This window comes from Poecilia reticulata, chromosome 11, assembly GCF_904066995.2.
Source record: "Poecilia reticulata chromosome 11, P_reticulata-male-v2, whole genome shotgun sequence".
In the NCBI taxonomy this organism is placed as follows: Eukaryota; Metazoa; Chordata; class Actinopteri; order Cyprinodontiformes; family Poeciliidae; genus Poecilia; species Poecilia reticulata.
In genome coordinates, this window is record NC_088840.1 from 22,923,305 (window position 1) to 22,947,711 (window position 24,407).

Sequence of the window (24,407 nt, forward strand, 5' to 3'; positions counted from 1 at the left end):
AATTGGAAAATTCCAATAATATTTTTGAATACAGCACTTTGTCACCAACCAACTTGTGTAGCTTACTAATAAGAACTCAGCAGTCCATAATCATGTAAGTTATTACATGATGTTATTTGTGTAAGAAAATTTAAGATTTTATTTTAAACAAAAGAATAAAGTAGTAAAATAAGACAAAGTTAAAATTACATAATGAGAAGAAGACATTTAAAAAAAACACTAGATAGAACTGAACAGATGGCACAGAAAATAAAAACAAATCAGTAGTAAATTGTGCTTAAAGTCGCATTATATGTTGTCATTCCCCATGTCAACTTAATAGTACTCTAAAGTTTCAAAGATCTACAGCGTTTGCATGAGAAAAAACTATCATTTTTTCCAGGTCTGCTGTCAGGTTGAGTCCGAGCTCCTTTTCTCTCTTAAATTTAATGCGTTTAACTTCAGTAGAAATCCTCCTCACAATCAGAAAGAGGAACATTTCAGAAAGCTGATGAGATGTGTGACTTCCAGTTTGCACAGAAATGCATCACAGCCTAATTATATCTGCAAAGTAAAAAAAAAAGTGGGGACAAGTAACAGCTTTCAGTTCCTCTGATGGCAACACTCGGCTATTCTTTGCAAAAGATCTGAAAAAACTGTGAACTATGAGCAAAGGCTAACTTGTTGCACATTGGAAGACAGCGCCTGGAGGTTTTTCATGATGGCAGTGCAAAGTTATGCTTCATAATCACACATGAAGAAAAACATTGATTTGCAAATCTAACAACTTTGTCTTGCAAGCTCTTACTTAACTATGTAATGCTACGGCAGTTGTACATATGTTTGAAGGACAGTGTTGTGGGTTGGACATTTATTTACATTTATGCCAAACCATCAGCCATACCGTTTCTCCATTAGATCAGTCAGAAAGCTGCTGGCTGGTCTGAAGGAGCTGTATCCATCTTAATGCATACGTTCTTTTTGTTTCGTTTATTTTTGTTGCCGTTATTTGTTCTCTTATCTGGTTATTTTGCACACACCAATGTTTGTTCTGTGTGCAATAATTGGTGAATAAAGAAAAAAAGAAGTCTGAAGGAGCTGAGTTGGAGAGTCTCAAGAAGCTCCAAGGAGGAGCTGCGCCTTGAAGGCGGAGCCAGGTCCACCCAGGCATTTTGCAGAGCTGAATGGTTGCCATGGAGATTAAAGGATTTTTTTTACGCATGCATACCTGGAGACAAAACTCCAGGTATGTTTTTGAAAACATAAAATGATGTGAAGCACAAAAGATTTATCTTACATCATATTGCCCCTTTAACACCCGCAAATAAAGTTAATCTATGGTTAATCTCAACTGTGATCTTACGACGTTTTACATTTCCTCATCGTCCTGCTGGTCCAGTCAGCGGTCCGTGTTTTCAGCGACGGCGCCCCCTGCCTGCAGAGCTCTCTGGACGTTCTGCCAGAAAACCTCTGGATGTTGTGCAGCCTGAGGCCAGCTCAGGTAGGTGCGTTTCTTCACCAGCTTCCTCATGTGGTAATATGGAGACAGGTGACGAGAAGGAATGTTTTCTAAAAACAGCAGGACCAGAACATCCTTCTTCTCATCAAACAGGCGAAAGCTAAAAAAAGTCAGGTGAAAGAGAGATATAATTTGCCAATATTTGTGAATAGTGATTAGTTATAGCTTTAATCCATTCAGTGTAATTAGTGCACTTTTAATCTTAAAGGTCAATATTATTGCCTAAATGTGAACAAGAGTGGTTCAGTGACAATGTCTGGTTATGAATTATTGCTTATTTGATGAAAAACGAGTGCAAACATTATTACAAATTTGATAAGTTTTTGTTAAGACAGAGTTTTGAAAAAGAAGAGGCTATAAGAAAAATAAAAATTACAAAGGATTTATTGCACTTCAGTCATTGATCAGAGGCTGCACTTCAATCAATCAATCTATCTATCTATCTATCTATCTATCTATCTATCTATCTATCTCTCTCTCTCTCTCTCTCTCTCTCTCTCTCTCTCTCTCTATATATATATATATATATATATATATATATATATATATATATGTTCGATTTTCATGAGCTGTAAACCCTAATTGCCACAATGAAGACATGAAACCATTTAAAGCAGGGGTTTCCAAAGTGTGGTCTAGGGGCCATTTGTGGCTCTTGAAATGATTTTGATCGGCCCTCTGAGAAGTGTAAAAATGTGGTCAACAAACCAGAAATCAACTGAGGACTCCTCATATTTTGAAATTATGTTTTTCTTTTAATAATGGCAGCAGTCCAAAGCCGTTTTAATGTTTTGGATCTTAAGGATTTATAGATTTTATTAAAGTTTTGCTTATTATTGAGTAGGTGAAACTAAAGAGGGAAAATCACAAACAAATTCTTTCATTTATTATTTAATGATTTTTGTGGCCCACAAGTCGTTTAAATTTGCCGGTTTTGGTCCCTGGAACAAAAACTTTGGACTCATTTAGAGTATTTAATTAGCAAAAAATGCATTATTTTTAATTTTGAATGGTTTATCACTGAGGTGCCCACAGATTGTTTCACATATGTTAAAAACATCTTGTATCCTCTTCTATTAAGTTCTCACATTACAGTTTGAAAAGCTGGATTTATTTAGTTGGTGATGTTATTGATCCATAGAGTTATATTCTTGTTGTTTATAAAAAGAGACAGCGCCCCCACCTGGCCATCTGGATCTCTCTGGAGCACCATTCGCTCTGCAGGTAGCTGCGGCTGATCACACAGATGGTCTTCCTGCTGCCGTAAATGGCGTCAGTGATGTTCTCTATGATGGGTTTACCTGTGGACACACATGTGGTGCATTAAGTGTATGTTTTGCCACTTCTGATTAAAGAAAATAAGAAACAAACAGAATATTAGCAAACACAAAGAGGATTGATAAACTTGTTTTATAAGTCAGCAAACTATAAAACAACACACAAATTGACAAGTGAAAACAATAAATTGATTGCTTTTTGATGTTATTGTCATTAGGACCTTCCTCTGATAATATAATGAATTTATGACATACCGGCATATAAGTTAATTTCCTGTTGAAAGAGTTATACTTAATGCATATTGTTTTTTTAAAATTATTTGTGCTTTGCAAGGAAAATATCACAACAACCACCAAGAACGTTAACTTGGATGAAAAATAAAAAAAACATTTTTATTTTCTAAAGGGCGCTATTAAATTGAAACAAAAAAATTTCGGTAACACTTTATTTGAAGGGGTGTGCATAAGACTGACATGACACTGTCATAAACATGACATAACATCTGTTATGAACATGAAGAAGTCTTTATGGGCTGGGCTTTCCCTGGGGTTTCTAGGTAACGGGGTGGACTTCTCTGGGATCACTAGGTGAAGGCCAGAGCCTGCTGATTTCTGACCTTACATTCCGAAGAGTTTTGAAACTAGTAATTTTCCACACACTAAAAAAACATTAACTTACAGCTGAAACCAAGCTGGGAGGTTTTTAAAAGCAGTAGAGATCCAAATGGAAGTAGAAAAATTTGAATTTTTCATAAAAATGTCCAGATTAAAGAAAATTATTATTAAAAATTTCACCAAAATTTCTCAATCCACCACATCAGTCATTCAACAGTATCGTGATGAAAATAACAAGTTAAAAGACTTTATTTACCTGGTTGGAAGTCTCTGTGGTGCAGGCAGAGTCTCCAGCCCTGCTGTCCCTCCAACACTGGGAGCATCTCTCTGTAAACCCAGCCCTCATCGTGGACGTTATAGGACACGAAGGCATCAAACTGATGAAGAACTTCCTTTTTCCTTCTCTGACTATCATAGAAATAGGCCAGGAAGAGGTGGAAGGTGTAGGTGAGATGCCACCATAGGAAGTTATAGATGAACGATGTGAGAAGAGTCAGAACAACCAGACAAGTGCTGGAAATGAAGTAGAAAAATCTGCCATCGTCCCAGCACAAATGAACGTCAAATTCTAGTAACAAACTTTCTCGTTTATCCACAGATGAGGAACATTTATATTGATGAGCGTTTACCACCTGTGTCTGCTTGTTGTTCTTCACCCATTGGATAAAGTGTGCGTTTGAGCAGTTACAGGTGAACGGGTTGTTGTCCAGGTCCAAGTACGTTAGAGATGGGAAAGACTTGAGCACAGTGTCATTAATTATAGAAAGTTCATTGTCAGTCAGTTTCAGGAATCTGAGTGCTGTAAGGTTGGCCTTCACCAGAAAATCTAAAGAGCTGATGTTGCATTTGGAAAGCTCAAGACTGTGCAGGTTTGGGATTGGAAGGAAGAGTTCTGGACCCGCGTCTGAAAAATCAGTCTCTATGAATGTCACACTCTTGAGATCGGGATTGAACCAAAACATGTCTACAGTAGGAGCTTCAATAAAGACGTTGACAGCTGTAAAATTCTCCAAATATCTCATAGACCTGTGTATATCTGCTAGTTGATGTGGAAAGCAAAAAATGTTGCAGATCGCTGTGTATCTTTTCATTGATTTAAAGACCACGATATCTCTAGAATAGTTTGTTTGAAGACTGCTGAAAAGGTTTTCAGGATTCAGTTCTATTGTTAAATTTTCCAAGAGCTTTAATTCCCATATTCTGTCACGAGATGAAATATAATTCTTATTGTCTTCATGAAATGATCTTTGTGTCATCCCATCAAAGAAAGCTGTTCCTAGATCCAACTGTTTCAGGGATTGGAAACCAAGAAAATCAAGTATTTTTAAGAAAGCTATTTCATTGTGGTTTATGTTTAAAATTTCAAGCTTTGGCAAGAAAATGTTGTTTTCAAATGTCATCAGTTGATTAAAACTCAGATCCAAAAGCTTTAGGTTTTCAAGATTTAGAAAAACACAGTAATCCACTTGGCTAATGCGATTTCTCTTCAGGTAAAGCTCTCTCAGTTGTGTTGTGTTCACAAAGTCCTCACAGGTCAACTCTAATATGTAATTGTAATTCAGGTTAAAGATCTCGAGGGAACGGAGACTTCTCGCATCATGTGGAACTTGGGTTAGCTGATTGTCACAAACGTTTAGCGATCGGAGATGCTTCATTGACCCCAGTGACCCTTGAGGCAGTTCGTCTACATCACTTTTTCTCATGTCAAGCTCTGTGAGTTGAGAACAGAGTGCAAGTTTAACAGGCAAATTCTTGATATGACTGTTAAACAAATCCAGCTTCTTCAGTGTTGGTATTTTGCAAATTGTGGATAGCAGTCCTTCGTAAACATGCATCTTCAGGGCTTCTAGTCTTAGATGGCGTAAAGAGTCAAGACTCTCCAGGACTTTTGTGATCCCTTCGAAAGAAAGAATAGATCTCCCGAGATATAAATACGATATGTTCCCAAGTAACTGTTTGTCAGGGATTTCCCATTGCAGGTCTTTGTAACAAAAACACATAGAGATCTCTATTTTCTGGAGGTAAGGAAAGACGGGTGTAGAGATGCTGAAAATTGTCAGGGAATCACCAGAAATATCCAACTCTTTGAGATTTGACGACTGATTCAGCAGCAGGTCTTTGGTCTCAAAGGATGAAAACCCGTTGCATTTAAGTCCAAGCATCATGATTTGAGGTAACTGTAGAATGGGCTGAATGTCGGTGATCTGTCGAAGCCTGTTGTTTCCTAAATCTAGAATTTGTAAGCTAGTGAGGAACTGGAAAGCTGTTGTATGAATGACCTGAATACCGTTGTTGTTGAGAAAAAGCACCGTAAGGTTAGACAGACCCTGAAACACGTTGCTCATCAGGACATTAAGTTTGTTATTTCCCATGCAGAGAGTTTGTAGAAACATCAGATCGATAAAAGACCCTTCATCCACTTGAGAAATTTGATTTGATGTTAAATCCAGAATTCTCAACTTTGACATGCCAGAAAAATCTCCTTCATTAATTTTCTGCATCCAGTTGTTGTTCAGGTTCAGTGAAACGGCGTCTTTGGGGATGTCTTTGGGGACATTTTCGATTTTCCTGTTCGCACAGTCCAAAGCCACGCCAGCGGAGGGATTCTCCTCGTAACGTATGGTGCATGTTTTCAGTACGTAAGGAAGTGAAAGATTGAAATAAACAACAAGAAGGAGAATCCGCAGAACGAAGCATGAAGACGGAGGTCTAGCAGCAGCCATTTTTTTAGTTTGAGGTGGCTGACAATGTCATTCAAGAATAATTACCTGCATGCAAAAGTCACACAAATGTAAGCTCAGAGATGGGTAGAGTAGCACTACTTCAACATAATTTCACTCAGGTAAAAATAAAAATATTTGGTAAAAATTCTACTCAAGTACTGAGTTACTGATCAAATTATCAATTATTACCCAATCATCCAGACTAAAATATAAAGTTCTATGGAAATTTTGGTTTTTCAAGGACTAAAAAGACAATAATTTATATCAGTAACAAAAAATAACATCAGGCAAAAATATAAAAAATTCTAAATCAGGTTTTGTCGATAAAAACTTTTGAAACTTTAACAAAATCTGCAGGCGTGTATCTGCATCTGGTGAATTTTTGGTTAAATTTACTTGTTTAGTTAAAACTAGTGGGTAGATAATCCAGACATTTTACTCAATTAACAGTTTTTGTTGTTTGTTTTTACTTAAGGTCATCTCCAGCTTGGGTATACTCTCTTAACAAGAAGAACAATCTCATCTATTAATTTTCCGTCTAAATGGCGATTGTTATTGTTGATAATGAAAAGAAGAGTAGCTGTTTCTGGTACTCACATCTGATGTCTGCGTTGCATTATTCTGAACTGGCACTGAAGGTTTTTCTTTTTTAGTTTTGGGTCATGTCTCGGTTCTTTAAATACAAAAACAGGAAACCACAAGTCTTATCGTATGCTCACTCTGTTTAACTTCTATTCCTTCGCTGAAACCCTCAAATGAAGACCAACTCATCCATCTTCTTACACCCTTGTCCCTCAGTGGGGTCAGGAGGTGCTGGTGCCTATTTCCAGCTAGCGTACCGGGCGAGAGGTGGGGTCACCCTGGACAGGTCGCCAGTCTGTCGCAGAGCAACACAGAGACTCACAGGACACACAACCATGCACACACACACTCACACCTAGGGGCAATTTGGAGAGGCCAATTAACCTGACAGTCATGTTTTTGGACTGTGGGAGGAAACCGGAGTACCCGGAGAAAACCCACGCATGCACAGGGAGAACATGCAAACTCCATGCAGAAAGACCCCAGGCCGGGAATCGAACCCAGAACCTTCTTGCTGCAAGGCAACAGCTCTACCAACTGCGCCACTGTGCAGTGTGCAGCTGTGTGCAGCCCGACCAACTCACTGTGGACAGTATTTCAAGATGAACCTATGTTTAGTTATCAGTGTGAATGACGATGTTGAAACAAAGTTAAATATAGGATATAGTATAGAGGTGTTGTTAACACAGTGGCACTGTCAGGTTCTTGGGTTGTTTTTATGATTTTCTGCGTTCATAAAAACCCTTTGATCATTTGATATTTTTCTGTATTTTTTTTAATTATTTCAGTCTGTTCTTAGTTGTTTTAGTTAGATCATCTTCAATATTTATTGCTAGACTTTAGTTATCCTTTTTTATGGTTCGATTTATGTTTTTCCATCTCCCCTGTTAGCGTTTGCTTCTACTTGCATCACTATGCCATCCCTCTCATTGTAAGTTTATTATCTTTTTCATTAAAATAACTAACTACTACCTTCAGCCTCTTCTGCATTTGGATTCAACTGCTGCAACATGACAGGCGGCTAAGTGCAGCCTGAAATAAATGTAATTTTATGTTTCCACCTGGGAATTTTTTTTATATTTGACATATTTTTTGACGTTATCGGGATATTGTCAAAGTTTTGCACACATTTGTAATGGAAATGCAACTAAAACCACTGAATAGTTGACTAGAAAATTTAGAAGAGAGGAAATTTCACGTCTGGTGTCTCCCAGGAATTCACCGTAATTAAATTTCTGAAACATTTGATACTGCAGTACAAATTTTCCAATTCTGTCATTTTCAAAGCTGTTTCTTTTTAATTTTTGTCATTTATTTACATTTATTTCAGACTTAAAGAAGGATGAGCACTGGGCAACAAACACCACACACCAGTTTTATTTACATATTCATTCTTCCTCCTTTTATTTAAGGAACTGAGTAAAAAAGCAGTACAAATTTTAATTCTGCCTGCAGCATCCTTTTTAGCAACAACTTCTTGAACACATTTACATTGCAAAGACCATTCATTGCTTTTTTTATTTATTGCTCTGTTTGCTATTAGAAAATTAATGGAAAATTGTACTAAATACAAGCCAAAAATATAAAAAGTTATTGCAAAAACATTAAAACTGTCAATAGAAGCTTAAAGTAATAATTATGTGAACCAGGGGGGTCAAACTAATTTTCAAGACAAGATCATGAATGCTCTTAAAGGGCCAGTTGTGCCAGAATGTATTGATGAAACCCGTTAAACTGTTAAAATATGAATACATTCTTCAAATTAAATAATATTGAACATCTTTTCAATCCCTCGAGGATTTCGTGAGTTTTGTGATTTTTCTTTTGCAGAAGAAAAGTGTTTGTGGTAATAGTTTAGAAACATTTGCACTTCTATGTATGATGGTAACATTACTTGCCGTATGATTATGCATCTAGCATCAAGTGAGGCATCTCTTCAGTGGAAGTAAGAAACAGTGCCACCTGTAGGTGGGAGTAAGCCGTCACTTAGATCCAATGTTTTTCACCGATTTCCCGGAAAATTTCCAATAAACTCACAACGTGAAAAAATGCAGGTATTTCTTTATTTTACGTTGATTTTCATGATAACTCACAAGAAATTGGAGGAACTAATTGATGCAATTTGGCAGTAAACAAAGAAAAACTAAATTGATTGATAAAATCATATTTAAGCACGCTGTTATCTTGATGGTTCCAATTATGTGTTGATTAAGAGTCCGGAGGGCCACACAAAAAACTATGGCGAGCCGGATTTGGCCCGCGGGCCTTGAGTTTGGCACATGTGATGTAAGCCATTCATTCTTTCACTGTGAGGAGCAATGGTCACTATATATTAGAAGAAATGAAGATACACCACAAACCTGATGTAAAATATTAGGTTAACAATAGCAAGAAATGGAGTGATCCACCCTGGAAAAAGGAAAAACAATGATGCCATAAACATTAAGAAAAATGCTCGACCCTCTGCTTACAGCCAATATGTACATTAATTCATGCTTTGATCTGACTGTTATTTGTGGTATGAAGAAGAAATAATGTCAGCTGTTCTCCATTTTTGCTTTTAAATGTTATGATGATATGATGTGTATTGTGATTGTATAATTTGATTTGAATTTTTGTTCTTAATATTTAAGTTACATTAACAGCCATTGTACATTTCTCAAATTCCAGCCGGTCCGGTCAGCGGGTCCGTGTTTTCAGCGAGTGCGCCCCCTGTTTGCAGAGCTCTCTGGACGTTCTGCCAGAAAACTCCCGGATGTTGTGCAGCCTGAGGCCAGCTCAGGTAGGTGCGCTTCTTCACCAGCTTCCTCATGCGGTAATATGGAGACAGATGGTAGGAGGGGATCTCCTCCAGAAACAGCAGAATCAGAACATCTTTCTTCTCATCAAACAGGCGAAAACTGCAAAACAAAAAAGAAAAACATAATAATCAACCTTCCAGACCTCCCAGTTCTTCTTGAACAAACTTCCATAAAATGGTAAAACAGCCGAAACACTGAGTGCCTTTAAGTCTAGACTAAAAATCAGACTGTAGACTTGATTTTGAAACATGAATGAAACACTAACCAACATTTTGATGTTGGACAGTATTTGGGAAAATGTACTGTAAAAATGTAATCAACAAAATTGTAGGTTGTTTTATGTGATGTGAAGAACTTTGAACTGCCTTGTTGCTGAACTGTGCTATAAAACTAAAATTAGATTTGATTCGAATAGTATTACATTTTATTCATCTTGTTTGTGTCTGACGAGGAACACTGCTGCTTTGCTCAGACTATTACTTCATCTGGCCCAATAACAATGAAAAGTACTGTAATACCTACGTTGTGTCAGCAGGTGGCAGTAGTGGAAACAGAAAGATAAATTTAAATTCAAGCTAAAATGACAATAATTTGGCTGAAACTTCTCCCAAAAAACACATCTTAGGTTTTCCATTACAGCCTGTAGGTGTTGCCAGTGAACTGCAGCTGTAGAAATGTGATCACGCAAAATCATGAAATGGTGCACCACATATTTTTGTCTGTACCTGTCTGTTGCAGACATTTACAATTTGGCATAATCCATAAATAACTCCATAAAACGTAACAATTTTTTCACGTTTTTCTCTCATGTTGCTCTCTCAAAAATTCTATAATCTTTTCTGGAAGACAGAATTGTTATGCTTTCAATATTCAGAAAGACAGCGCCCCCACCTGGCCATCTGGATCTCTCTGGAGCACCATTCGCTCTGCAGGTAGCTGCGGCTGATCACACAGATGGTCTTCCTGCTGCCGTAAATGGCGTCAGTGATGTTCTCTATGATGGGTTTACCTGTTTACAGACGCATTAGTTGTTATTTGATTGGAGTTTTTCAAGGTAGGAAATGAAAAGAATACCAAAATGTAAATGAGAAAATGGTTGTGTTTAAAGCTGCAGTATGTAACTTTTATAAAAGATATTTGTCACTTAATGCTGCGTTCACATTGCAGCCTGAAGTGACCCAGTTCCGACTGTTCCGACAGTTCCGACTGCCTTAAGGCGACCTGTATCTGATCTTTTCATGACAGGCTGAACAACACAGATCGGATTTTTTCGAATACGAACCAGGCCTGATATCCGATATGTATCTGATCTTTTCACATATGTCCGGAATCTGTACAATCAGGTTGTATTCATCCGACCTGAACGTCATTGATACCCCCATAGGGGGCCATTTGAGGCGCCATGATGGATGTCTGAAGTGAGGGATGGGAGAATTGAATAGAGCGACTGAAATTGTTTTCCAAAGTTGTTTTTGCCCGTTTATTCATGACGTCTTCTTGTTCGAGTCAAACTAATTTGTCTGTGAACGTAACGCTCCTGGTTGGAGCTCAAAGATGGCGATACTGACAAAAGTTGGAAATAACTAGCTTATAACCCATACCTCCTCCCTCCCTCCTGAGTTGTTGATCAAATTACAGACTTTGAATTCACACCACATGATTTACATCACTATGTCATAAACAGCGTTTCTCCTCACACCAGAGGAGCCTTAAAAACAGACAAAAGACGAGATGCTCACCAGTTTTTTCATACATGCTAGGCTACATGACGGTGCGGCGTTATCTCCATGGTTACCAACGGTTAGACGCAAACCTTTTCCATAATGTGGTATTTGATGTCTTTCATCTACATTTAAAGTAGATGAACGTTAATCTTCTTACCTTGTAAAAAGTGTTCTCTGCAAATCCGCAGTAACACGGAGGGCTGACAGTCACTGTTAACGGCTACTTTCCATCGCTGCCGCTTCTTTCCTCATTAATGGTTAAACAACAAAATGACAAGTTTGGTTTCTATCCCTGCCTGTTTGTGCAGCCGACAGCGCAGCAACCTGTGACCATTTTTAATATGAAATCAACTAAATAGAAGCGATGTTAGGTTACAGATGTCTGTCTTTAGACCAGCTTTAAAGGACCGCGTTGGTTGTTTTGACGTCCGCCATGGCGGAGGGGCGGAGTTATGGAGAGCGTGACGTCACGTGCAAAGCGTCAATACAGAGTTTACCTGGTTGGAAGTCTCTGTGGTGCAGGCAGAGTCTCCAGCCCTGCTCTCCCTCCAACACTGGAAGCATCTCTCTGTAAACCCAGCCCTCATCACGGACGTTATAGGACACAAAGGCATCAAACCGATGAGGGTCTTTCTTTCTCCCCTTCCTGCTGTCATAGAGAAAGGCCCAGAAGAGGTGGAAGGTGTAGGTGAGATGCCACCTCAGGAAGTGGTAGACGAAGGATGAGAGGAGAGTCAGAGCAACCAGACAAGAGCTGGAAATGAAGTATAGAAAGCTGCCATCGTCTCGACATGACTGCACATCAAATTCTAGTAACAAGGCTTCTTGTTTGTCCACAGGAAAGAAACATTTATACTGATGAGCGTTTACCACCTGGGTTTGGGGGTTGGTCACTACCCAGTGGATGAAGCCTGCGTTTGAGCACTCGCATGAGAACGGGTTGTTGTCTAGAGCCAAGAACCTCAGAGAGGGTAGAGACTGGAAGACTGTCTCGTTAATAACGCTGATCTCATTGTCAGTTAGGTTCAGATATCTGAGAGCAGAAAGGTTGGCCTGGACCAGAAAATCCAAAGACCTGAGTTTAGACTTGGAGAGATCCAGGTGCTGCAGGTTTGGGAGTGGTAGGAAGAATTTAGAGCTTACGTGTGACAAATCCGTTGATGATAAGGTCAGACTGTTTAGCTGGAGGTTCAGTTCAAATGTTTCCACTTCGTAGTAATTTATAGAGATATTCAAAACCGTGACGGTTCCCAAATCTCCATAAGCTCTGAGCATTTCCCTAATTGTATTAAAGGGCACCCATTGGGTATTGCTGCTTCCGATTAGAGTTAGCTGCTTCATTGTGTTAGCGTCACTAAAGGGTTTATCATTGTTTGATTGAAGACTTTGGAAAGTCCTGTCTGTATGTAAGTAGATTGTTAAATTTTCAATGTTCTCTAAGCCACTGAAATAAGGTACGTCTACAAAATGATAGGTTTCCACTTTCAGTTCTTTGAGAGACTTTAAATGTTGAAAAACATCTTTCTCGAGATACCTTATGGGGTTATGGCTGATATCTAAGGCCTCAAGTTTCTGCAGGGAAATTTTGAAAGAATCTCCGAATGTCATCAGCTTATTGGTACTCATATCCAAAACCTTTAGATTGACGAGGTTTTCAGTAATACACCTCTCCAGTTGGGTTATGCGGTTAATGTTCAAGTAAAGTTCTTTCAGGCCCGTGGTGTTGGAAAAATCACCGCATTTCAACCCAGAGATGTCATTTGCACTCATAATCAGGATCTCAAGAGTAGAGAGGCTGCTTATGTCATCTGGAACTTTGGTGAGGAAGTTGTAACCCAGGTTTAAGAATTGCAGTTGTGTCATTGATTGCATTGAACCTTTTGACAGTTTATTCATGAAAGTATTTTCCAGGTTAAGTTCTCTGAGCTGGGCGCACGATGCAAGGTCAGTAGTAAAATTGTAAAAATGGCTTTCGGAAATAGTAAGCTTCTTGAGTGTTTGTATTTTGCAGACTGCAGGTAGCAGACCCTTTTCAATCCAGTTATCCACACATTCAAACTTTATATCTCTCAGTCTTTCAAGACTTTCCAAAACTTTATGGATTACGTCAAAGGAATCTGATGCTATGGCAACATCCAAGCTTGTTATGTTCTTCAGTAAGCTTTTGTCAAATAACACCCATTTTACACTATCTGTGACTAAAACGTCTACTGTCTGGAGATAAGGGGAAATTGGCCCTATGATGCTCAAGATTTTCAAATTAGAATTAGAAATTTCCAACACTTTAAGGCTCAAGGAGAGATTCAAAGGGAGATCTTTGGTGTCAAAAGTAGTAAATCTGATGTATTTTAAGTTAAGTGTAAGTAATTGCGGGAGATGGAAGACTGGTAGAATTTCTGCAACTTTCTTAAGTTGAACATTGGCGATATCAAGAGTTTGTAAGCTGGTCAAAGACTGGAAGGCAGATTCATGAATATGCTGGATCTTGTTTCTGCTGAGGACCAGAACTGTGAGGTTGGACAAGCCTTCAAACATGTTGACTGTCAGACTGGTAAGTTTGTTATTTCCCATATCAAGTGTCTCCAATAAAACCAAGTCAAAAAATGACCCTGGTTCAACGTAAGCAATTTTATTCACTGTTAAATTCAGGTTAATCAGCTTTGACATGCCATAAAAGTCTTTTCTGTAAATACTTAGGAGCTGATTGTCTCCAAGTTGTATTGACGAAGTATTTTTAGGGATGTAATCAGGGACAGTCACAAAGTTCATGCTTCTGCAGTCCACAGAAACATCAGCAGAGATGTTCTCCTTGTAAAGTATCGTACAGTTTTTCAATGAAAACGCAAGCAAAGGGTTAACAGGAAGCAGCAGAAAGAAAAGATTAAGAATAAAGTATAAAGATAAAGTATTTATAGAGGCCATGTTTATTTGAAGATCATCACCTGCAAAAGAAAAATGCAGTGGAAGAATAACACTTGGTTAGGATCACCCATTTAATCCCATAAGCAACAATTGGTGTCAGACATTTTTCTAACTTTTTGAAGGTCTAAAAGTGTTTTTTTTTTTTGGCTTTTGGCTGATAATTGAAGTTATAAAACAAAATAAAAGGTTGTATACTCTAAGCAATATCAATTTAATGTTGGTAGTGTTAATGGTCACATAACTATAGACCAGGAGCGAATGTCTGCATAAGAGGAAGTCAGTAAAGTACTTTAATAAACAAATAAAACTAAAATATCTTGTATATGTATTCTTTAAAGAGTCTTCTACTGATGCATAATGAGAATTTCATCTCTACATGTATCAAAAAAATAAAAAGTAAGCATAACAACAATTATCACATAACCAGCATCAAATGTAATGTAATTTATGCATTATTAATGTAATAACGCATAAATATTACGCATTAAGGAGGTCCAGGGATTGACATGCATGCACTTATTTTCAGTTCAGGTTCAGTTAAGTGACCTTTCACATTTCACCTGAGAGGTTCAGTCAACGTTTCATTGGTGTTGACTGTTTTTTTTCCAATTGACTGATTTATTGTTCTTGAAACTGCTGAAATAAAGCCATTGGTTCCTAAAAGCCTAGCCTGCTATACATATACCCAAACAGCTTTTGGTATACCAAATGAAAACCAAAATTAGATGCTTTAATGTTGCATAAAGTTAGGCTAAGAACAAATTTTAGTACTCACAGTTTGATGCCCAATGCTGTAAATGTCTGAACCGACGACTTGCTTCACGTCTTAACACCAACAAAAAGGAAGCTACGCTCTCCCTACATGTACTGTTCAATGTCTTCCTCTAACAGCATTTTAGTACTTTAGTTTTAATGCATCAAATGTTTGGTAAATTTAGTTAATAAGAAGTAGAGATGTTGTAATCTGGCATTAAAGCAGGTTGATGATGAGCACTTATTATACTAAATAGGAGTAATAATGTTTTTGTTTGATAAACGCACAATAACTACCTGAGCTGCAGAAATGTGGAGTCCGTTAGAAGCTGTACGACAGTGACACCTAGTGGACAGAGGAAAGAAGACAAGCTCATCCAGCAACACTGTAAAACTTAGTGAAGGTGGTTTAAATTGAAAATGAAAATCCACCTGCTGCCGTGAAAATTCAATTCAAGTTGTTTTGGTTTTAACTCTGAAATTAAAGTTCATGAAGTCGATTTAACAAGAAACAAGTTGTCTAAACTTTGTTTTTTTAACTTAATTAATCTTGAATTGTGAGTTTTAACTTAATGCTGCAATTTAAACCAAATAATTATTTCTTAATATGCAAGAAAAAAATCTGCCCTCACGTAATTAAAGAGCCACATTTCTCTATGATTTTACTCACAATATCAAGTTAAAATAAATACTTATTTTACTTTAGAATGATTTAAATTTTAAGTGGCATGAACAACATTTCTGATCTGATGATGAATTTTATTAAAACATCCCAATGAATATTAAAACATTTAGTGTGATCAGGACATTAAAAATGAACATTTGACTTAATAAAACACAAGACTCAGATCAATCTAACACACGTCCATCTCAGGATGCACAAACCTGCCGCTAAGCATTCTGGGAAATAGTTCTTACGCCTGTCTTTTTTCTCTCTGTTTTTAAAGAGCTAACTCTTGTTTATTCAACTCTTAAGAGTTTTGACAAAATTAATAAAAAGTTAACACAACTTATTTTTCACAAACTCAAAATATAAACTGGAAAAATTTACTTGACTTTTAGAGCAGAAGATAGAAGACACAACTAAGTGCAGCTCAAAGGTTTTACAGTGAAGATTCACATCACTAAAAAATAAAATGAATAATAGAAACACACATCAGTTTTCTTCTGATATTTCAGTTTGTTCTTCTGTTTTATGAGTTCATGAATGAATTTAACTCACTGATACACGGTTGGCATGTTTAGTGATGTGATTTTTAATCGTATTTTACAAGAAATAAAGGTTCATTGAGAAATTTTCAGTTTTTTTTTAAGCATTTAAATTATTATAAAAAGAAATAATGTGATGGTTTCACAGATCAGGATTTGCATGTATTCCTGATTTATCTTTTATTTCTTAGTGATCTGTGACGTCTCTCATCGTCCTGCTGGTCCGGTCAGCGGGTCGGTGTTTTCAGCGACAGCGCCCCCTGCCTGCAGAGCTCTCTGGACGTTCTGCCAGAAAACTCCCGGATGTTGTGCAGCCTGGGGCCAGCTCAGGTAGGTGCGCTTCTTCACCAGCTTCCTCATGCGGTAATATGGAGACAGATGACGAGAAGGAATCTCCTCCAGAAACAGCAGGATCAGAACATCCTTCTTCTCATCAAACAGGCGAAAGCTGCAAGAAATCAGACAAAAGAAAAACAGTAGAGCTATCAAACACTGACTTGTAGTTGCAGAACACTTTCCAAGAACATTAGCTTAATTTTATCTAAACATTTCATCTAAGACATAAATCTGAAGGGATTTCAAATCAAACTAATTAGTATTTCTGATATAAAACAGAATATTACACTTTGCAACACCTTATTTTATCAATCTATTTATACACTGAGCAGCATACAGGCCTTTTGCATTCATGTGAGAGTAGGAAGAACACATTTAGCTAAACTGTGTGCAAGTTATATTTTCTATATGTTTTTTCATGTCTGTATGGACAGAATAATATAGAAGAAAGGAGAAAAACCAACAAGCTTTTCTTCTCGTGTTTGTTTTTGTAGCATCAGCGAATCCTGGTTCATGCTACATTTTTGGCTTTGTTTGTGTTCTGTCCACCAAGACAAATTGTTGCAATAGGATTACATGAAACTTTTATGTTCTTAAACATCTTTGGAGATTTATGTTTTACTTCTTTACCATCATCCTCATACAGCGTTTCTCTTGCCAACTCGAGTTATTTTAATAATATTGGTTTAATGTACCTGAAAAGTCATTTTGTTACACTTTGTTTCTCTTAATCAACTTTAAAAAGTAAGAAATACATAAAAAAAATGTCCCAGTTGGATATATTTGTTGTTTGTTGGAAAATATCAAATGTTTGTCAGTGATAATGTTTTATAGAGTAAAAAGTTATATTTTGTTAAAAGATAAAATGATTTATCGAGAGACAGCGCACCCTATAGGTCAATAAAAATTCATAAGCTTCACATAATAAACATTCTGAATAATAAAATGGATGAAATAGATAAAATTTTGCTTTACTACGACAGCTGATATATTTAAATTTAAAAGAGCTTTATTCTTGAGATTAACTGTTTAAAGACAGCGCCCCCACCTGGCCATCTGGATCTCTCTGGAGCACCATTCGCTCTGCAGGTAGCTGCGGCTGATCACACAGATGGTCTTCCTGCTGCCGTAGATGGCGTCAGTGATGTTCTCTATGATTGGTTTACCTGTGATATGATATGAGAGGGTTACGATAAAAACAGCAACAGTTTAAAATCTGAATCAAAAATAAACGATGAAATACTTGGTCTAACAAAACACAGATAATGATAAAACTATTCCATGTTTTTTATGCTGATTAAATGAGTCATTCAGGCTTAATCTTCCATTTATTAAGCCCAGTACAGCAGTAAAATAGTCTGTTACAGCTAAGTAAATTAGATCATGAACAAAAAAACTTGAGGAAATTAACTTATTCTGCGAAAACCGTCGGAATAAAATATATGTGCAAAATGAGAAGTTAACTCATTGTTTCGGGGGAAAAAAAACCTTGAGAAAAATGTTGAAAAGAGCTAATTAATTTATCTCGAGAAAATGATCGGAATACAGTATCTTTAAAATGGTAAATTAACTTGTTATCTTGAGCAAACTATTGGGAAAAAGATTATGCAGAAAACAGGAAAGTAACTCGCTATCTTGGAAAAACCATCAGGAAATTAGTTTTTCTTGAGAAAACCATCGGAGAAAAACTACATCCATAAAACTATATGTCTTGACTCGATCAGCACTGTGAAAAATGATTTAAAAAGCCCAGATAAAAGCAGAGTTCACCTGGTTGGAAGTCCCTGTGGTGCAGGCAGAGTCTCCAGCCCTGCTGTCCCTCCAGTACAGGAAGCATCTCTCTGTAAACCCAGCCCTCATCCTGGACGTTATACGACACAAAGGCGTCAAACTGGTGAAGGTCTCGTTTCCTCCCCTTCCTGCTGTTATAGAGAAAGGCCAGGAGGAGGTGGAAGGTGTAGGTGAGATGCCACCTCAGGAAGTGGTAGACGAAGGATGAGAGGAGAGTCAGAACAACCAGACAAGAGCTGGAAACGAAGCAGAGAAACCCGCCATCATCCAAACAGGACCGGAAATTAAAGTCCAGCAACAAGCTCCCCCGTCTGGACACAGGAAAGGAGCAAACGTACTGATGAGCGTTTACCACCTGGGTCTGCGTGTTGCTCTTTACCCACTGGATGAAATCTGCGTTTGAGCACTCGCAGGTGAATGGATTTTTGTCCAGGTCCAAGAACGTTAGAGACGGTAGAGACTGGAAAACTGTCTTGTTAATCACATTCAACTCGTTGCCGGTCAGGTTCAGATATCTGAGTGCCGGAAGATTAGCGTGTACCAGGAAATCCAAAGACTTCAGCTGAGACTCGGAGAGATCGAGACTCTCCAGGTTTGGGATTGGAAGAAACAGTTCAGGTTGTAACTCTGACAAATCCGTCTTCGTAAACGTCAGACTCCTCAGCTTCTGGTTGGACTGAAACGTGTTTGAATATGGAGCACTCAAATATATATTCTCAGCTTTAAAATATTCCAGATGCTTCATGTTACGAAGGATTCCTTCTTGCAGGTAGTAGATCAGACCCTGGTGATTGTAGCTGCAGGCCATCGAGACACTTTTTAAATATTTCACCTTGATGGAGTCTTCATAGGTTTTTAAATAAGGAGTTTTGAAAGGGCCATTGAATTTGAAGTTGACTTGAATCTTTTCCAACTGTGGCAAAGTTCTCAAATTTACAAAATATAGTGGAAATGATCCAGAAAACGATTTCAGGCTCTTTAGTCCCAAAAATGTATAATATTTTAGATAGATCATAAAATATGATGTTACATTCAAATGTTTCAGGGAAGGTAAGCCTCGGAAATCATAATTATTGAGAAATTTTATAAAGTTTTGACTTAAATCCAAGATCTCAAGCTTCTGCAGGCCAACTTTGGTGGAGGCTCTGAACGTCACGAGCAAATTGCCGCTCAAATTTAAAAACTTTAGGTTAGTAAGACTTTCCATGACGCATCTTTGCACTTTGGCAATTCTGTTACCATTTAGGTGTAGTTCTGTAAGATGCGTTGTGTTCACAAAATCCTCACAGCCGAAGTGGGAAATGATGTTATCATTCATAATCAAGATCTCAAGGGAGGAGAGGCTCCTAATGTCATGCGGGATCTTTTTTAGCCTGTTGTAGCTCACGTTGAAAAACCTCATTTGCCTCATTGAGTCCATTGATCCTTCTGGAAGTTCACTTATTACACAAAGGGAGAGATCAAGATCTGTGAGCTGAGAGCATTGTGCAAGTTTGAGAGTATAAATACTGAAATCGATTTCAGACAAATCCAGCTTTCTCAGTGTTGGTATTTTGCAGGCAATAGCCAACAGTCCATCCCGAAACCGGATGTATGTAAAATATAGTTTTAGGTGATGAAGTGAGTAGAAAGTCTGCAGGACTTTTTGAATCTCCTCATTGGAAAGTGGAAGCATTTCAAGACACAAGTGTGTCACGTTCTTTAGTAACGGTTTGTCTGGTAAATCCCATCGTGAGCTGGTTTGCAAAGACATAGAAACGGCTAATTTATGGAGATGAGGAAATATTGGTGTTGTGATGCCAAATTTTATGAGGTGTTGACTATGAACAGACAACTCTTTAACACCTGAAGAAAAGTTTAGATGGAGATCTCTTGTTTCAAAAGAGTAGAATTTATTGTAATTAAGGTCGACGGTGTGAATATGTGGTAGTTGCAAGATGGGCTGAACGTCAACAATTTGTTGGAGCAAATTCTCCTGGAAATAGACAGTCTCTAAGCTGGTCAGAACCCAAAACGCAGAGTCATGGATGAACTGGATGAGGTTCTCAGAGAGGTCGAGCACGGTGAGGTTGGACAGGCCCTGGAAGATGTTGCTCGTCAGGTTGGTGAGTTTGTTTTTCCTCATGTTGAGAGCTTTCAGTGACACCAGATCGGTGAAAGAGCCATCATCCACCTGAACGATTTGATTGTACTCAAGATGCAGGATTTTCATCTGTGACATGCCACAAAAATCTCTTTGGTTAACTCTCTGAATGAAATTGTGTCCAAGTTTTACTGAAACGGCATCTTTCAGGATGTCGTCAGGGATGATCACAAGCTTCCTGTTTGCACAGTCTAGAGAAACTTCAGCAGAGGAACTTTCCTTTGTGCAGTTTTTCAATGAGTAATGCAGCGAAAGATTGATATGAAGCAAGAGGCAGAGAAGTTTGCAAGTGAAATGAAAATGCACACTTCCTCTTGCAGCCATGCTTATTTTAGGTTAGTTTTTTTTTTCTTTTTTATCAGTGTTGTTCCATGATGGTTGTCTGCAGAAAACCTGAAAACAGAGAAAAATTACTTAGTGCAACTTCCTTAGTTGATGACAAAGATTTATTTTTGAAAACTTTAGAAAATATCACGTTTTCAGACAAAAAAGTGATCAATTTGAACATATTTGACAAAAATATTCCCACCCTTTCCCATGATGCATCTGGTTTCTACTGGTAATCTTTGAGATGCTTCAACAATTTGTTTCTCCTGTGCGAAATTCAGTTGAACTAGAAGTTTATCAAGGCAGAAAACCGATCAACAAAGTCACAGAAAATGCCTGCTGAGCTGTAGGACGGGCTAAGAAACAAATTTGGGGAGAGATAAAAACAAATAGTTGAAGCAATATCCAAAAAAAGGAATGAATGACGGTGTTTGTTTCATTTCTTCTTTTTTTATCAGATTTACAACATTTGTCACACTCTGCATATTGCTATTTCTTTTAATAGCAATATGTTTTCAGGGTTAGAGGAGTTGCTGAGCAAACTGGACCAGACATTTTAAAACTTTTACTAAAAGCAGAACTGGGTGTAGTCATTCAGTAATTTTGCTGATTGTTATAGAAAAAAAAGTTATTTATCTTTCGTTCTTTTTGCCAAGTATAAGAGATGTTTCTTCACCAAGAAAATAAATCAACATTGACGCTGCAAAATTTTGAAAATTAATGCTTTTCTTACATTATTTAAATTCTACATTTATGTTCAACAATGATTTACAGATAATCTTTTCATAAAAATCTACTTAGTTTGTTCTAAATGTTTGTAGTTGTGGTGGATGCTCCTACCACCACATCGTGTTAGTATTTATTTATTTATTAGTATAGTTTGTTTAAGTTAGTTATTTCATTTAGACATATATTTTCTAATGGGTGCACACTTTAGTTATTGTCTGTATGAATGGTTCATTTATACTTGTGTTTTTATTTGAGCTGCCACGTATAGGAACCAGCTACAAATTCTTGAAAGACTGAAGGGGGAGACTTCAAGTTGTTTTTTTAATTTAATTTTGTCACTCAAATATTCACTTATTGTTTGTGCTAAGTTAAAGTTAATTTTGTATTTTTGTTGTTTTGTTTGGTCAGACCTCCATCATGTGGTAGATTTAGGTTACTCCAGCCTTTGTTCTTTGTTTGTCAGGTCAGATTTTGATGTGTTCAGTTAGAGTTCAGTTGACCTCAGTTAATCCATCCATCCATTTTCTATACACCCTTGTCCCTCAGTGGGGTCGGGAGGGTTGCTGGTGCCCATCTCCAGCTGGCGTACCGGGCGAGAGGTGGGGTCACCCTGGACAGGTCGCCAGTCTGTCACAGGGCAACACAGAGACACACAACACTCACACCTAGGGTCAATTTGGAGAGGCAAATTAACCTGACAGTCATGTTTTTGGACTGTGGGAGGAAACCGGAGTACCCGGAGAAAACCCACCATGCACAGGGAGAACATGCAAACTCCATGCAGAAAGACCAGGGCCGGGAATCGAACCCAGAACCTTCTTGCTGCAAGGCAACATCTCTACCAACTGCGCCACTGTGCAGCCCCACCTCAGTTAATTTGGATCCAAATTTGTTATTTATTCTTTGATTTATTCTTGCTTTAAATCTGAATGTTTTGTCAATTTTTTGAAGAAATAAAATTGAAACTTTTTCTACTTTGAACAAATGTTTGTCCTCGTTTGAGTTTGGTCCCTCACAGTAGTCAAGCTGATAAAAATGCATATCACCAAAACTTTTTGTGTTTTGAATTATGTTTTTTTTTTTATCATTTTATATGCTCCAGTCATAAACATGATGATTTTGGCATAAGTGACAGAAACTTTGAACAAAACTTTAAGATGTATTTCATGAGAATGGGATAAAACAACTACAGCTGAACAAAACAGCGAGCACAAAAACGTAAACAACCAAGTCAAAGTTTACCCAAGTATGCTATTTTTTGTAAAAACTATACTGGAATACTTCACTAACTTCTTAATCTAAGTATCATCTCACAATAAAGTTTTATTTTACATTTTTAGTTTGTTGGGAATGGGCATTATTTAACTTGCAACATATTATGTAATCACTATTTTTTCCTGCATTAGCTTAGAAACAATTACACATAAAGTGTTCTTTCTCACAGAATAGGTGCAACTTTTAACCAACAAAATTTTCCTTAAATGCAGGAATTTCCAGTCACTGATTGAATCAATAAAGTTTCTGATACTCACAGTGAAGGCACTTGTGTCAAGCGAAGCGTAAAATGTTTGCGTTGCTAGACTTCCTCCTTATTTCTCTGAAAGACACCAGCCGACTTCAGTTACTCAATATGGAAAATAGGAAGATACAACCCTCATGACCCTCCACTGTTGTGTTGTCTTCACTGAGATTTTTTTAAACGCATTAAGAAAGAAGTGTTTAATTGTTGCACAGACTCAACCTTTACATACATCAGGGTAAAGCACCAGTGAGATTCTTTATTTGTTTTTTTAAACACGTAAGATACACATTTGTGAAGAATAGTAACAAAAGTTCAATAAACTAAAAAGAAAAAAGAAGCATAAAATGAGATGTAAATCCAATACATGGAGCTTTTCACAAAATGTCAGTGGTTCTTTGTGTTATTTGTTCCCCTTTTGCCTGAATGTGACTCATGAATGACAATTCAAACCTCCTTCAGCTATTCATACAAACTTAATAACATCCTAAAATTGAACTTTGGATAAACTGATATTTTTTTTTTAGACTATTTGCATTTATCTTCATAATTCCAGATGTTGGACTGAACACTGAACATGTTTGTCTTATAACATAAACAGTTCCATGCTTACAGGTTGCGAGTTTAAAGTTATTGACCCATTCCACATGACGTCATGCTCTTCAGAACACCGCCATGACAGACGTCAAAACAACCAATGCGTTAATTTAAAGCCTGTAAACAACAGGCAGTAATCAAAAATCGCTTTTATTTAGTTGATTTCGCTTTAAAAATGGTCACAGGATGCTGCGCGGCCGTTAGTTAAAATCAGTCCTCGGTGTAACCGCGGATTTGCAGCGAACGCTTTTCACAAGGTAAGAAGATTAACGTTAAAAGTAAGTGTAATTAGAAAGATATAAAATATCGCATTATGGAGTAAGTACGCGTCTAACCGTTGGTAACCATGGAGACAGTGCCGCCGTCATGTAGCCTAGCATGTATGGAAAAAACTGGTTAGCATCTCGTCTTCTGTATGTTTTAAAGGCTCCTCCGGTGTGAGGTGAAACGCTGTTTATGACATCTTGATATAAATCATGCGATGTGAATTCAGGCACAGTCGGTAATTTGATCAACACATCAGGAAGGAGGAGGTACGAGTCGGTTTCTAAGCTAGCTAGCTGTTTTCATCTTTTGTAAATGTGCCGTTTATGAGCCCCAACCAGGTGTGTTACGTTCAAAGACAATTTAGTTTGATTGAACAAGAAGAAGCCACGAATAAACTGGCAAAAACAACTTATGAAAACAATTTCAGTCTCTTTGCTCAATACTCCCGTCCCTCACTTGGAAGTCCATCATGGCGCCTCATTGAGTGACGTAGTTGCAAAGGGTCAATATACAGTAGCTATGCAGTTTTAAGATTTCTCTTTTTAGAGATCTTTATTTAAAGCTTCTCAATGGGACTACACTCTCTGACTTCCC

The 24,407-nt window shown here is 37.6% G+C and overlaps 1 protein-coding gene and 1 pseudogene across 2 annotated transcripts; both read right to left on the bottom strand.

The window, feature by feature from the left end:
• Positions 1-118: 118 nt before the first annotated feature.
• On the bottom strand, positions 119-7,282 carry LOC145553719 (toll-like receptor 2 type-1; annotated as a pseudogene). The gene is made up of 4 exons (XR_014089755.1): positions 6,711-7,282; positions 3,647-6,158; positions 2,682-2,799; positions 119-1,598 (listed from the first exon to the last, which is right to left on the bottom strand). The product of XR_014089755.1 is annotated as a toll-like receptor 2 type-1 (transcript).
• Positions 7,283-9,354: 2,072 nt separating this feature from the next.
• On the bottom strand, positions 9,355-24,405 carry LOC103472638 (uncharacterized). The gene is made up of 8 exons (XM_081612839.1): positions 22,963-24,405; positions 18,211-20,767; positions 17,489-17,606; positions 16,315-16,552; positions 14,918-15,026; positions 11,718-14,162; positions 10,388-10,505; positions 9,355-9,595 (listed from the first exon to the last, which is right to left on the bottom strand). The coding sequence occupies exons 2-8, from the start codon at positions 20,696-20,698 to the stop codon at positions 9,355-9,357; spliced, it is 5,757 nt and encodes a 1,918-aa protein (XP_081468965.1). The 5' UTR covers positions 20,699-20,767; positions 22,963-24,405.
• Positions 24,406-24,407: the final 2 nt, after the last annotated feature.

Bases quoted from the DNA above. Each gene is read 5' to 3' on its own strand.
- LOC103472638 (XM_081612839.1), bottom strand. From the start codon at position 20,698: ATGGCTGCAAGAGGAAGTGTGCATTTTCATTTCACTTGCAAACTTCTC. The intron at 17,607-18,210 runs GTGAACTCTGCT...ATCATATCACAG, and splicing joins CCACAGGGACTTCCAACCAG to GTAAACCAATCATAGAGAAC. The intron at 9,596-10,387 runs GTGGGGGCGCTG...TTTGTTTTGCAG, and splicing joins AGAGAGATCCAGATGGCCAG to TTTTCGCCTGTTTGATGAGA.